The 14,455-nt window shown below is 39.7% G+C and overlaps 1 protein-coding gene across 1 annotated transcript; it reads left to right on the top strand.

Annotated features, from left to right (window-relative positions):
- Positions 1-1,580: 1,580 nt before the first annotated feature.
- Positions 1,581-12,749, top strand: LOC309717138 (galanin receptor type 1-like). Its single transcript, XM_082551453.1, has 3 exons — positions 1,581-2,609; positions 2,703-2,768; positions 12,019-12,749. Exons 1-3 carry the CDS (start codon positions 1,941-1,943, stop codon positions 12,337-12,339), a joined length of 1,056 nt encoding a protein of 351 aa, XP_082407579.1. The 5' UTR covers positions 1,581-1,940; the 3' UTR covers positions 12,340-12,749.
- The last annotated feature ends 1,706 nt before the right edge of the window (positions 12,750-14,455 follow it).

Consider the following 14,455-nt stretch of genomic DNA (forward strand, 5'->3'; position numbering starts at 1 on the left):
CACAGTCATGAAATTTAAAATAGGCTGATATGTTCCTGGATTCTGTTTTTAATTACATTTTTGGAAACATTTTCCCAACGTTTTTGCAATTGGCTTTGTATAAAAAGTTCCCACGGGAGCTCGCACAAAGGAAAAAATGTCTGAGTGATTTAATTAAAAGTTTCAAGGAAGCTCCAAATGTGGCTCCAAATGAACGATATTGCTATATTGAAGCTACTTCACCTATAAACAAGCAACAATTTACAAAATCACATGTGCAAACAGCTGACTTATTACAGAGTGGATTAAAAAGGCGACACAGTAAAATCCATTTTCCTAATCAGCACGAGGGTAAGGAGCACCATGGTAGACTCATTCTTTATTTAAAGCAATTCACATCAGGTACAATTCTTGTTAAGGGTCTTTGAGCTTATTAACTGGTTGTATGCATGCTCAATCATTCAGGTAAGGATGACTGAGCATGCATGGTTAAAATTCACTGAGCTTCACCTGTAGTGCTCAACAATAATACATTTCTATAGATGAAGAGCAAATTCTAAAAATCCTGAGTAATGCTGGAGATTAGTGGTTACATTTATTAGCAGAATGGCAGATATTTTGCAGTTTTACTGCAAAAAATAAAACGGTCAAACTGCTTTTCTCTTGCAAGAATTTGCAGCATTTCTGTCGTTGCTTTTTTTTTTTAATAGTACACAGCGCATCTTCTAGGTTTTGATTGCTGCCTGCAAGACAACTCAAGCGACTTGAAAATGTCACTTTGGACTCTTGGAAATTGGCTGGTATTAATTTATTTTCACTGTTGCTGTTTAGAGGGAAAAAAGTCAGCGTGCCCCTGTGTTATTTCCATAATGTATTTTTAGTCGCTTTTCCGCCACGTTATTCACAGAACAATAAGTTAACAGTTCATGCATGACATTCTTGTCAACTTGGATTTGAAAAAAGACTCCCCAAGTCTTCTGAGGGATCACAACAATCTGAGGGAACACACACAGACACACACATGCACACTAAGGTCAACATCTGCTAAACAATCTTCGTCTGCTTGTGATTTGATTATTGTTCATATTATTGAGTAACCAAAACTTAAAAACTGGTCAAATAAGACAAATGAGAGCTTTCCTAATCAGAAAAGTGCATCAGAATGTACATTTCCTTTTTACTGGGTGAAATAAGGCAGACATTATAAAAATGACACTGCAACCAAGTACCATTTGTTATAACATGTTTCGGCAGTTTATTTTCTTTCTATGATAAAAGCCATTTAAGCCAATCAGACCATGACTGGCGAACGATATTGTTTTGTGGTTTATTGCACATTTGACAGACCAGCCCTGTGATCAGAGCAGCATTTGCACCTTGGCCGTAAAGTATCACAAACAAACTGAATCTGACAAGGAAAATTACTTTGACGTTCAGTTTTAATGGGATGGTTTCGGAAACACGTAGAATAAACAGTATTCCATTAATTCTCTCTCTCTCTCGCTCCCCCCCCCCCCCCGCCCCCCCTATTTCTTGGGAGGTGGTATTGATGCTGACGTGCAGCGGTAGAGCCCAGCCCCTGCTCTAATCTGAGAGGAAAAAGTCCCGACGCGGAGAAAGAAGCAGCAGACTGGATCGGCGCGGTCGCTGCGCGCTCGGGTCAGGTGCGCGCCGGGAGAGCGACTCCAAAACGCGCAGCTGCAAAGCTGATTTAACGCTGCACAAAAACCGAGATCGCTTTGAAATATACACAAATATAATATAGAAAGCTAAGAGGGGGATTTACCGAAGTCTCGACACAAAGACACAGGAGAGCAACAATACTGTCTGCAGGAACGCTGATGGAAACGTACCTGACCATAAACCCTTGCCCAGAAAATTCCGTGCAATGAAGCAGCACAGACCAGCTGCAGGTGCCTTTGCTTACCTTTTAACTTAATCCGAAGAGCAAAGAATAAATAATGAACTTGACAGACTCTGTTTGGCTCTTGGAAGAGCCCTGGAACCTCAGCCGTGTGGAGGAGGAGGAGGACGAGAAACTTTTATTCGGGATCGGCACGGATAATTTCATCACGCTTCTGGTTTTCGGGCTCATCTTTACGCTCGGCGTGCTGGGCAACTCCATGGTGATCACCGTGCTGGCCCGGAGCAAACCGGGAAAACCTCGAAGCACCACCAACATATTCATCCTGAACCTAAGCATAGCAGACCTGTCTTACTTGCTCTTCTGCATCCCTTTCCAGTCCACTATCTACATGATGCCCACTTGGGTGCTCGGTGCGTTTATTTGCAAATTCATCCACTACTTCTTCACTGTTTCTATGCTGGTCAGCATCTTCACCCTATCCGCTATGTCAGTGGACCGATACATTGCCATCGTTCACTCCAGAAAGTCGTCCTCTATTCGGGTGGCGAAGCACGCTCTTATTGGTGTGGTGGTGATTTGGATACTCTCCCTGGCCATGGCTGCGCCTATCATGTATTACCAGAATATTTTTCAGAGAGGGGAAAATCACACCTTTTGCTGGGAAGTGTGGCCGGATCAGAACCAGAAGAAGATCTATGTGGTTTGCACGTTTATCTTTGGTTATGTGCTGCCTCTGCTGCTCATTTCTTTCTGTTATGCAAAGGTAAGAAAAGGCTGTTCACACAGGTCAGTGATATAATTAGAGGAATTACTGCTAAAGAAATGTACATTTGACTTCTGTATCCCTTGTTTACAGGTGTTAAATCACTTGCACAAAAAACTAAGAAATATGTCCAAAAAGTCAGAGGCATCAAAGAAAAAGGTACGTATCATAGCGATGTGTTGGGTGGTTGGGGAATAGCCATTATAGTATAGCCATTGATAGTTTATGCATTCATTTTTTTGAATAAAGAATAAGAATTCACTCAAGTATTTGGCCGACCACAGTCCAGCACCTATAATTTGGTGCAGGAATAGCCATACACCAAATCATTACCTCCGACTCTCCCTTGTAGCCAGAATAATAAATATAAATGCAATATTGTGCACGTGTACTATTAACTGGTGCACTTGAGCTTGATGGCCAAAAGGTAATGCACAAGCAAGCTGCCATCTAGACTATCATACTCTTTGGAGGTCATTTGACTTTCCTGAGAGTAGCTATCTGCAGTCGCCTACTTGATTACCGATACGTCTGTCTGTTATATGTCACAGCATCTGATAACTGCTTACAATGTTACAAAGCCAGGAGTACAGACTCCCGGTCAGTTGGGGAGATGGACCGATGAGGATTTACATGTGCTTTCGTGCGTACTTCTCTAGAAACATGCTTTTATGACCTGAAACCTAAACAACTGTGGAAAGTGAATCGGGAATTTCTGATGTTCTGATGATTTATTGTGTTTGCTATGCGGGGAGTCCTGGAAGAGATTGTCACACCAATAACTTTGTGATAAATGGTCGTCCAACAAATCATTAAACCCTGTAATACATAAATTACGTTTGCAGGTACTGAGAGACTAAAATGAATGTCAGAAGAGAGCACTTTTACACACTTTCAGAGGGAATCAGCAGCTGCAGTGAGGAAAAATACAAGCCGGTGTAAAACTGACAAAGATGAGAATTTTATACTGAAAACTGGATCATGTGTATGCACTTTTGATGAATATGCATGTTTTGTGTTTCCTTGGCAGTATCTCTCTGATTAGTCCAGTGTGTCTTAGGAGAAGTGTTTAGTAATACCTACAGTCCTTATAGGTCAGAGGTGTCGAACTCCAGGCCTCGAGGGCCGATGTCACGCAGGTTTCAGATGAGTCCTTGATCTAACACAGCTTATTTAAATGGCTAAATGACCTCCTCAACATGTCTTGAAGTTCTCCAGACGCCTGGTAATGAACTAATCATTTGATTCAGGTGTGCTGACCCAAGGTGATATCTAAAACCTGCAGGACACCGGCCCTTGAGGCCTGGAGTTCGACACCCCTGTTCTAGGTTATTACTTTATTACTTTTATTTCTATCATTTAATCTACAAACAGGTTAGAGGGATTTAAGCTACTTACACTTCTTTGTCTTTCCTCTTATGGTGTGAAATGGCAGACACTAAATGAAACACACTTTCAAGAGGAAACTATTTTTGGACTGACACGTGTTCTGGCACAAGCACAACAGTGAATCAAACCCCTGGTTGATTTCTCAGCAGCCTGACTCAGAGACTAACTTGGCTGGTACCAGTAACTTAACCACAGTGGCTTGGTCATATTATATGAAGAATAGTCTGGGCTGCAGCTTGGAGTGCTGGGAAATATGCTTTACAGCTTTCTTGATTTAATTAAAAAAATCTCTTATCAGTCCTTTAAAAATACAGCGAGGAGGTGGCTTAGCTTATCTCAACATACAGTAAATACTGGAAGCTGCTTTTACCCGCGTACAGTGCTAATGAACTTCTTTCCTGTCGTAACAGTATAAACTGGGCTATGAATTAAAACTATGGGGGCTTTGCAGACATTTTCCCACAGATTTATTGAAAACATAATTCATATAACAAAGTAGCACATACTGTTGGGTCTATACTTTGTTAGACAAATAAACCACAGTGGATTTTAATTCAAACAGATATGATTGAAGTGCAGACTTTAAGCTTTAATTCAAGAAGCTTTGTAAAAATGATAATTTACTGGTTAAGGAATTACAGCAATTTATATACACAGTGTCCCATTTTCAGAGGCTCTAAAGTATTTGGACAATTGACTGAGAAGATAGCGTTACCTTGTTTTTCATGAAAAAAGAAGCAGACACATTATCTGGATGGAGGGATGGACAATATCTGAAGTTAATTCAAAGTGTTGAATTTATAGTTGATAGCTTTTCACTGTATTTTTAATATGAGACCTAAGGCGGTGTCAGATGTTTGGCAAGGGAGGCCAAAAAACAAAACAAACCTCTCAGAGAGATAGCATAAAACTTGAAGAGAGGCCAAAACAATAATCTGGTTCATTTTTCAAAAGAATGAATGAACTGGCCAGCTCAGCAACACTGTAAGAACAGAAGATAACTAAAGTTCATGATGACAAAGATAAACCACTTTGCAAAATCTAACCAATTAAAGAACACTCTCAAAGAGTTCGGTACGCCTTCATGAATGCAAGAACAGAAGATTTACCACTGGCTACGCTAGCAGCAGTTTAGACTTTGCCAGAAAACATCTACAAGAGTCTGCAGAGTTCAGAGAAATCTTTGGGGAGATGAAACGAAGATGAACTTGTACCAGGATAACCTCAAGTGAGCAGTATGGAGAATGAAAGAAGCAGCTCATGATGTGAAGCATACAGCACTATCTGTAAAAACTTGGAGGAGACAACTTATGGTTGTCAGTAGAAATGTATCACTGGTGTTTATTGATGACATGACCGCTGATAGAAGTAGGAGGATGAATTATGAAGAAAACTCTCTGGTCAGATTCAGCAAAATGCTGCAAAAACAATCAGACAGTGCATCAAAGTGCAAATGGTTTTATAAGCGAAAGCTGCAAAGCAATCCAAGTTTCTAAAGTCCCAGACATGGAATGTTCTTCAAATGCCAACGGAGTCACCTGAGCTCGACCAAGTTGAGCAGCGTTTTGTGTTCATAAATGCAAGACTGAATACAAAACGACCCACAAACAAGCAGCAACGGAAGGTGGTTGAAATCAATGTAAAGCATCTCAAAGGAGGAAGACATGATGTCCATGAGTTCAAGACTTCAGGCAGTCACTGCAATTCTTATTCTATTTAAAACAGTCCTCAGTTCATGCAAACCCTCTGGGGTCAAGTTAAACCTCTTGAATTAAAGTCCAAGGAGCTTGAAAAAGACAGCGACTGGACTTATTATAGTTTTTCGAAGATGCCTCACCTCTCATCCACGAGGCTTCTTCTTTTCAAGGGCCTAGACTACCATGACTTTGATGACTGGGAACATACACAGACTCTTGAATTAAAGCTGTGGGTTTGTACTTCAATCACATATTAACTATGGTGGTTTACAGAGGCAAAACTAAAAAAAAATGCATCTTTGTCCAGTAAATTATGGACCTGACTGTTTTGTCCAAAAAACACCAAATTTCTCAGGCTCACAATTACAACTTGAAAGCTGACCTGAAGGTTTAATCTGCGATAAGATGATGTTATGTAAGAGCAGACCATTTCAGGACATCCTGTTGTCTCCATCTTACTGCCTGTCAAAAATAATCCCACAAATAACACCCCAATAAAATGAATCGGTGAACTTAGCTGTTCCCCACTTTTTCTGGGTTGTAGGCTATAACTGAGAGGTATCAGAGTCCTATCAGTTTCCTGTACATGAATGAAAATCTGCATATTTTTCAAAATGCTGATTAAATCCATTACGTCTAAAACATATCAAATCCTGATGAGCCAGATGAGCAAAAATCCGACTGACATTCTGGTTCTAATCTTCTTTTTCATACTATTAGCACACAGACATATTATCAAGGGTTTCCCTCCATAAAAGATGAAAATCAACAGGTAAAAAGAATAAATTGCATCTGGTGAAAGCAAAGGGAATTTGTGCAGAAATGGGTTTAACTTAGGTCTCAGCTGCTCTCTGTCAGGCTGGTGAAATATATTGTTAAAAGCAGCTGGGAAGACCAAGGTTGCTCCCATGGCTGTTGTGAAACACAACCAATGTTCTTATCGACTTCAGCCTCACAGAGGAGGAATCACACAGCCTTCAAAGGTCACAACACAACACACTGTCAACACACAAATCTAGGAAACCATAGGGAATACGAACCTTTCTTTTCTGCAAGGTCTTTGCAAGGAGTTGATTTTTTATATATGTGTCACATATATGCTACAAATCCTTTCTGATTATATGTGTCTGGATTTTTTTCTCTGTTTTAAATCTGAGGTTGAGGAGCCATGCAGTAAGCAGTGTTAAATCTTAGGAGTTTAAGTCTGTTATGCAGATGGAAAACACAGATGGTTATAGATAATTACAAAAATAAATGTTTGGCCAAGTCATTCTGAAATTATTTAAGAATGTGTGTAGGCTGTAATATGCATATCTGAAGCCTGGGAGACTGAATGAATTGACTGACACCCAACAGCATGCAGTAATTTCCCAGTGACTTCGGGAGTAATGAGAATAATGTTGAATGAACATTTAAAAAGAGCTGCAGAAAACTGTGAATCCAAATGATATTTTTTGATTACTAGTGATGATTAGTTGTGGAAATATCAAAAATGTAGCACAAACTTGCCAAATGATAATTTCCCAACATGATAACAGTTTTTCTTGTGTTTCTCTTTGAAGAAAAGTCATCTTGGTGTCCATTTTTGACTTTAAAAACTCAAAAGAATCACCTTTGGGTTGTTAGGTAAATCAGTTCTTGAGTGATGAGCTAAAAGTTTATGACAGAAGGTGTTTCTGCTGCAGTCGTTTACAATAACCTAACGACTGCCTCTCTGTGGGTTTAGGGGAAGATGTGAATGTTTTATGGACACCATTCAAACAAAACCCTGCTTTTACTGTAATACTGCGCTAAAACTGTGAGAACCTGTTCATAGTCACCGTGTCTTTGTGTCTATGTGTGTAGTTGTGTTGGGGTCAGAAAGATTTCTCTGGCCAGTGCTAACTTGTATCAAGACAAAAATGTTTACCTACAGTGGGGCAAAAAAGTATTTAGTCAGCCACCGATTGTGCAAGTTCCCCCACTTAAAATGATGACAGAGGTCAGTAATTTGCACCAGAGGTACACTTCAACTGTGAGAGACAGAATGTGAAAAAAAAATCCATGAATCCACATGGTAGGATTTGTAAAGAATTTATTCGTAAATCGGGGTGGAAAATAAGTATTTGGTCAATAACAAAAATACAACTCAATACTTTGTAACATAACCTTTGTTGGCAATAACAGAGGTCAAACGTTTACTATAGGTCTTTACCAGGTTTGCACACACAGTAGCTGGTATTTTGGCCCATTCCTCCATGCAGATCTTCTCGAGAGCAGTGATGTTTTGGGGCTGTCGCCGAGCAACACGGACTTTCAACTCCCGCCACAGATTTTCTATGGGGTTGAGGTCTGGAGACTGGCTAGGCCACTCCAGGACTTTCAAATGCTTCTTACGGAGCCACTCCTTTGTTGCCCGGGCGGTGTGTTTTGGATCATTGTCATGTTGGAAGACCCAGCCTCGTTTCATCTCCAAAGTTCTCACTGATGGAAGGAGGTTTTGGCTCAAAATCTCACGATACATGGCCCCATTCATTCTGTCCTTAACACGGATCAGTCGTCCTGTCCCCTTGGCAGAAAAACAGCCCCATAGCATGATGTTTCCACCCCCATGCTTCACAGTAGGTATGGTGTTCTTGGGATGCAACTCAGTATTCTTCTTCCTCCAAACACGACGAGTTGAGTTTATACCAAAAAGTTCTACTTTGGTTTCATCTGACCACATGACATTCTCCCAATCCTCTGCTGTATCATCCATGTGCTCTCTGGCAAACTTCAGACGGGCCTGGACATGCACTGGCTTCAGCAGCGGAACACGTCTGGCACTGCGGGATTTGATTCCCTGCCGTTGTAGTGTGTTACTGATGGTGACCTTTGTTACTTTGGTCCCAGCTCTCTGCAGGTCATTCACCAGGTCCCCCCGTGTGGTTCTGGGATCTTTGCCCACCGTTCTCATGATCATTTTGACCCCACGGGATGAGATCTTGCGTGGAGCCCCAGATCGAGGGAGATTATCAGTGGTCTTGTATGTCTTCCATTTTCTGATGATTGCTCCCACAGTTGATTTTTCACACCAAGCTGCTTGCCTATTGTAGATTCACTCTTCCCAATCTGGTGCAGGTCTGCAATACTTTTCCTGGTGTCCTTCGAAAGCTCTTTGGTCTTGGCCATGGCGGAGTTTGGAGTCTGACTGTTTGAGGCTGTGGACAGGTGTCTTTTATACAGATGATGAGTTCAAACAGGTGCCATTCATACAGGTAACGAGTGGGGGACAGAAAAGCTTCTTACAGAAGACGTTACAGGTCTGTGAGAGCCAGAGATTTTCCTTGTTTGAGGTGACCAAATACTTATTTTCCACCCTGATTTACGAATAAATTCTTTACAAATCCTACCATGTGAATTCATGGATTTTGTTTTCACATTCTGTCTCTCACAGTTGAAGTGTACCTCTGGTGCAAATTACTAACCTCTGTCATCATTTTAGGTGGGGGAACTTGCACAATCGGTGGCTGACTAAATACTTTTTTGCCCCACTGTATCATGTGACTGGTAAAATATTTTTTTAAAACTATATTTATTGTAATTTATCAATGCAGTACTGTATTTTGTTACAGTTAAATAAGGATCGCAGGGCATTTCATCAGACCGCACAAATATTAGCCATATAAAATAGCATTATACTCTAAAGTCGCTCATGTGAACATGTTGCCTATACACACAGCACTGAACAGTATCTGGAGTCAGGTTAGTGGCTGGAATGTTTGACTCCATCACTATGCTCAGAAGTTCCTAACAGTGATTCTAACGATGCACACAGCAGCGTTCTTTTAGCGCCCGTGAATACTTGCTGCCTGCTGCTATTACCAACCAAAAGACATATCCACCGTGATATCACCATTTGGTTTAAAACTCTGCATTTGGCAGTCATGTTAGCTTTTTTTTGGATCAAAAGCACCACATTTAGATGAGAGTATGAACTGTTGCTTTAATAGCAAACACGTTAGTTTGGATAGCAAGCTAAACTCTATGCTAGCAACACATTTTTGCTAAGTAATACACACACAGCACACATTTCCACACAGCAAGCCATAATTACTCAGATAATCCATTAAAAATTCTACAAACGTTCACCCCACTCAGAGTTGTCTTTTTTAATAGGCTGTAATCATACTTTTTAATGCTGTAAAGTTGAGCATTTCAAAACAGGAGTCTGTGGCGAAAGACTTGCTTTTTGGAGTCAAGTGGCACCGAGCTGAACTTCAGTTTTTGGCACTTCTTCATTGGTGTCATTTTTCTGCTTTACAGATTGTGCCTTTTTAGACTGAACCAAACAGCAATGCTGAAATCTACAACACCAAAACAATTAGGTTACCATCGAGACCTTACAGTCAGCTGATTTAGCAACTTTCTGGCATTTTTTGTGCTTGCCATAAAAATGTTTTTTAAAACCTTGTAGGTTGCATAGTTGTCATACAAGGAAATGACATATTAGGCTTTTCATTTTTCATAACAGTAAAAATACTGCATCTCAGAATGCTCTCCAATGAGGTGAAAATCTGTGCACTCATATTCATTTAGTTGAGAATATTTTCACTTTACACTTAACATCAGCTCTGTTACTTCTGACAGCTACTTGCTCAGATGGTTGGCCAAATATTATTTCTAACTTATACCCATCAAAACTTGGAAAGCTGAATTCCTGATTCAGGATTTTCAATATTTCCGTTATCTTTGATGAGAAGTAATTAGCCCTGCAATAAATCTTCTTACTACCTCAGCAAATCAAGGAGCATGTAATTAGTTTTTCTTCCTTTTTTTTGTTTGTAGGAAGAATAACATCGTTTAATTTCTTCTTCTTGGATATTATGTAAATTTAATAATAATAATAATGGATTGCATTTATATAGCGCTTTTCGGGACCCCTCAAAGCGCTTTACAATACCACTATTCATTCACTCTCACATTCATACACTGGTGGAGGCAAGCTACAGTTGTAGCCACAGCTGCCCTGGGGCAGACTGACAGAAGCGAGGCTGCCATATCGCGCCATCAGCCCCTCTGGCCATTACCAGTAGGCGGCAGGTGAAGTGTCTTGCCCAAGGACACAACTGTCCGAGCCGGGGCTTGAACCGGCAATCTTCCGATTACAATTTGATTTATGATAACTGTCACATCATTTTACAGGTTTTGTAAGTAGCTACAGAAATGAGTTTATGACACAGACTGTGGATGAAATGCCACCAGTGACTCATTAAGTGTCGGGTGAAAAGGCATTTACAGTACGTCTGCTTTTTCAAGGTTTTTAGGCCGTACTTGAAAATATTTAAACAGCTGTCTAAGGTCAGATCTGCTGTTTTTGTTCATACCAGTTCTTTGTTAACTTCATCCACTGCTCACGCACTATTTGCCTTGGGCACTGTGCTTAAGTTGATTGTTTTCTAATTGATAAATATGTTCAAAACTCTCTTAACTTTTTTGGGGGAAAACAGCTGTAATACAGAAGAACAGAACAGTCAACACAGCTGTCATGAGATTTAAGAATTAAACAAGTATGCCACATTGCCATGCTACTGAGTAAACCTAACAAAAATAACACGTAGTATTTGCAAATAGGAATCACCCAAATGTGCATGTAGAGATGTTAAAAGTCACTTATGTAATGTTGATTAATTAAAGTCTGTGGTATGGGATCATAATATTATCAGTGCAAAGTTCTCAGTATTTACTGTTAAACTCTAAAATGATTAAATGTAAATGGGGGTATGAGAAGGTTTATTGATGTGTGATGAGCTCCTCGATCCTCAGGCCAAAGAAAAATGGCATATCAACAAAGAATATTAATCCATTATCTTCTGAGTTGTTGGACATTAGTCATCCAAAGTCTCCTGAAGCGCACTTTAGTTTGGCTTGAAGCCAGAGCCTGCTTACTCTCTCTCTCTTTCACTTGCTGTCAATGGACTGTCTGACAGATCTCTCCACACACTTCCATTGCTGATGCAGAGATAAGAATGCAGTGATGTGCATACTGCTGCCAAAATCTAAGATATTGGTTAGCAAAAATAACTCATAATGTTTCTCAAGCAATGCATACTTAAAAATGAGCATGGTCTCAAAGACTTCTACTGGAGGGCAGGAACTTGATTATAGGATGTTAATGATCTCACACAATTTTTACAATGCAGATTGGTCCCAAACATGCCACTATCTCATCAATGACTTTCCAAGCTTTATTCTTCTATCGTAAACAAGACTTCAAGCTTAAATAGAATATTAAATTCTGTATTTGTTATCCTTGTAGATACTGACAAAATCTTACCTTTTCCCCTTTCCTTTGTGGATCCCAGACTGCTCAGACGGTGCTTGTGGTGGTGGTGGTGTTCTGCCTGTCGTGGCTCCCTCATCATGTAGTTCACCTCTGGGTGGAGTTTGGGACCTTCCCGCTAAACCAAGCCTCCTTTGTATTGCGGGTGGCTGCACACTGCCTGGCGTACAGCAATTCATCAGTCAACCCGGTCATCTACGCCTTCCTGTCGGAGAACTTCAGAAAGGCCTATAAGCAGGTGTTTAAATGCCAGATTAGAACCAGTGACTCCCCGCTCAATGACATCAAGGACATTCGTAGCAAAGTGGATACGCCGCCCTCAACTAACTGCACAAATGTTTGACTTTTTCTTTTTCTGTCGCATGGATATCGCGAAAGCTGTAATATTCCACATAAGCGCTGTTAATTTCACCTGGACTAGAGGGGATAAGGCACCAGTGACTGCAGGACACGATTACTGCCTCTTTGATCCGGCTGTGATTGCTACTGTACATGTCATCACTAATGGAAAAAAAAAAACCTGTCTGAAACTGAGAAAAAGTCATCCTTCTTCGACAGTGACCTCTCTTAAACTGTAGAAAGTGAGTTTATTCAAATCAATGAATTTAAAACTCTGCATGAGGAAAAGAAAAACAAGATTGGTGCAGGTCCAATAAGTGGAAATTTTTCATAAAAAGTAAGAGTTGTATTAAAAGAAGCAACACATATATACCTGTAATACAGTCTGTTTAAATAAATAAATAAATACTTGTATGATTTTGCAGGATTTGGATTATTCAATGAAGAAGTAGTAAAGGATCACAAAATTCATGCATCTGATCCAGTGGTTGTTTTGCCATCTTTGTTTCTTTAGTGATGAAAGAGGTATAGGATAACATGCTAGCTGAGCTAGCTTGAATGAGCTCCTCTTAGCTAGCTGTTTCTAAAACAGGTGGCTCCTAGCTACATCCAAAACTGTTTCTACAAATTACATGTCATAAACTAGACACATTTAAGCCCAGTTTACGTGTTGCTAACTACTTTTAGCTTGGTATGCTAATGTTAACCCTGAAAACCTGGACAGTGAAAGCAAACAATGGTTTTCCGAAGACAGGAGTGTGATTATGGCGCAATAACTCTAAAAAGCTACTCTTTTGTTTCATAAAAAGGGTCTAGGATATGAAGGTCTTTAATAGTCCTAATGTGCTTGTGAATTCTAGTTAAATTAGTACCAAAAAGGCCCTTTTTAAAAAAGATTAGCAAGCATGACTCACTAATATCATGGAAACATACAATTTTGTTTCAAGTTAAGTTGAATGAAAGTTGGCTAATATTTAACTCTGTAGTGGATAACTTTTCTTTATTTTGTCTGTTGTTACAGACACCAGATTGAGAATTAAAACCAGTGCCAAAACTAGTTTACCAGGAAACTATAGGTGCCCATAGACTAAATCAACATTGTCTTAATTTATTTGGCAATGACTTGATTGTAATCCCCGTAGTCCATCTTTAGGGTTTAAGAGCCTGTTTTGATTTGATTGAACTATCAAACATGCTTTATAATCATCTTAAAGCAAATTTCATATGACCACAGACAATATTTTTGTGTAATAGACCTCTGGAGTTTGTGGTCAGTATCACAGCCATCTGTTTGGCAAATAGTCTGCTGTACCTCCCATTGAGGAAAAAATATGAAAGACTGGAACTAAAAGATTTTTTTAATTGTTTTTCTACATATTGAAGTTGTAATCATCACTGTGTGTGTTTTGGGGTTGTTAAATAAGGTACATCTTAACTGCACTCATGACAAGGATCATATACATGAGTATTAAATGAGTAACATTTTTCAAGTAAGCTGTCCATCCCTGCTGATGGTCCTTCACCGTAGATTAAAAATAAAAGACCTACTATTTAAGTTGCACTCTGCTTGAGAAACAATGTATTTTATTATTACATTTGGTTGTAAATACTAAAAGCTAAAGCTTATATTCACATATGTCTTTGGAAATCTTGCTGTACTTGCTTATGATGCTACGTAAACAGTTTTCAGATTGTGTTGTGCTGTATCAATCAGCCTGGCTGTTGAATGTACCGATGCTTGTTGTACTTTTCCTGGTAGCCATCTTTGTAACCAAGAAAACAACAGAACAATGGAAATGAAGAATTTTAATGTTGTACAATATATGTGATGTGCCAAATCACCGTATAGTAGCTTTATCTCAGTGCAACAAAATAATTTAAACTACACAAGATGAGAGCTTTAAATACAGTACTGCTCGGTATTCTCTGTAACCACAAATACTCTGCTTAAGATTTTAGTCCACAGCACCATCTTTCTCCTGAGAACAGCAAATACCGGTAATCATGGTCATCCGAGTCTTGCCCTCGCTCTCATTGAGGCTCTTAGATGTGAGAGTCGAGGCTTTTTCTGACAGAGATGCAGTTGATGACTTTGCTCACTGTATTGCTGACTGCACAGA

This window comes from Aulonocara stuartgranti, assembly GCF_965226115.1.
Source record: "Aulonocara stuartgranti genome assembly, chromosome: 11".
NCBI lineage: Eukaryota > Metazoa > Chordata > Actinopteri > Cichliformes > Cichlidae > Aulonocara > Aulonocara stuartgranti.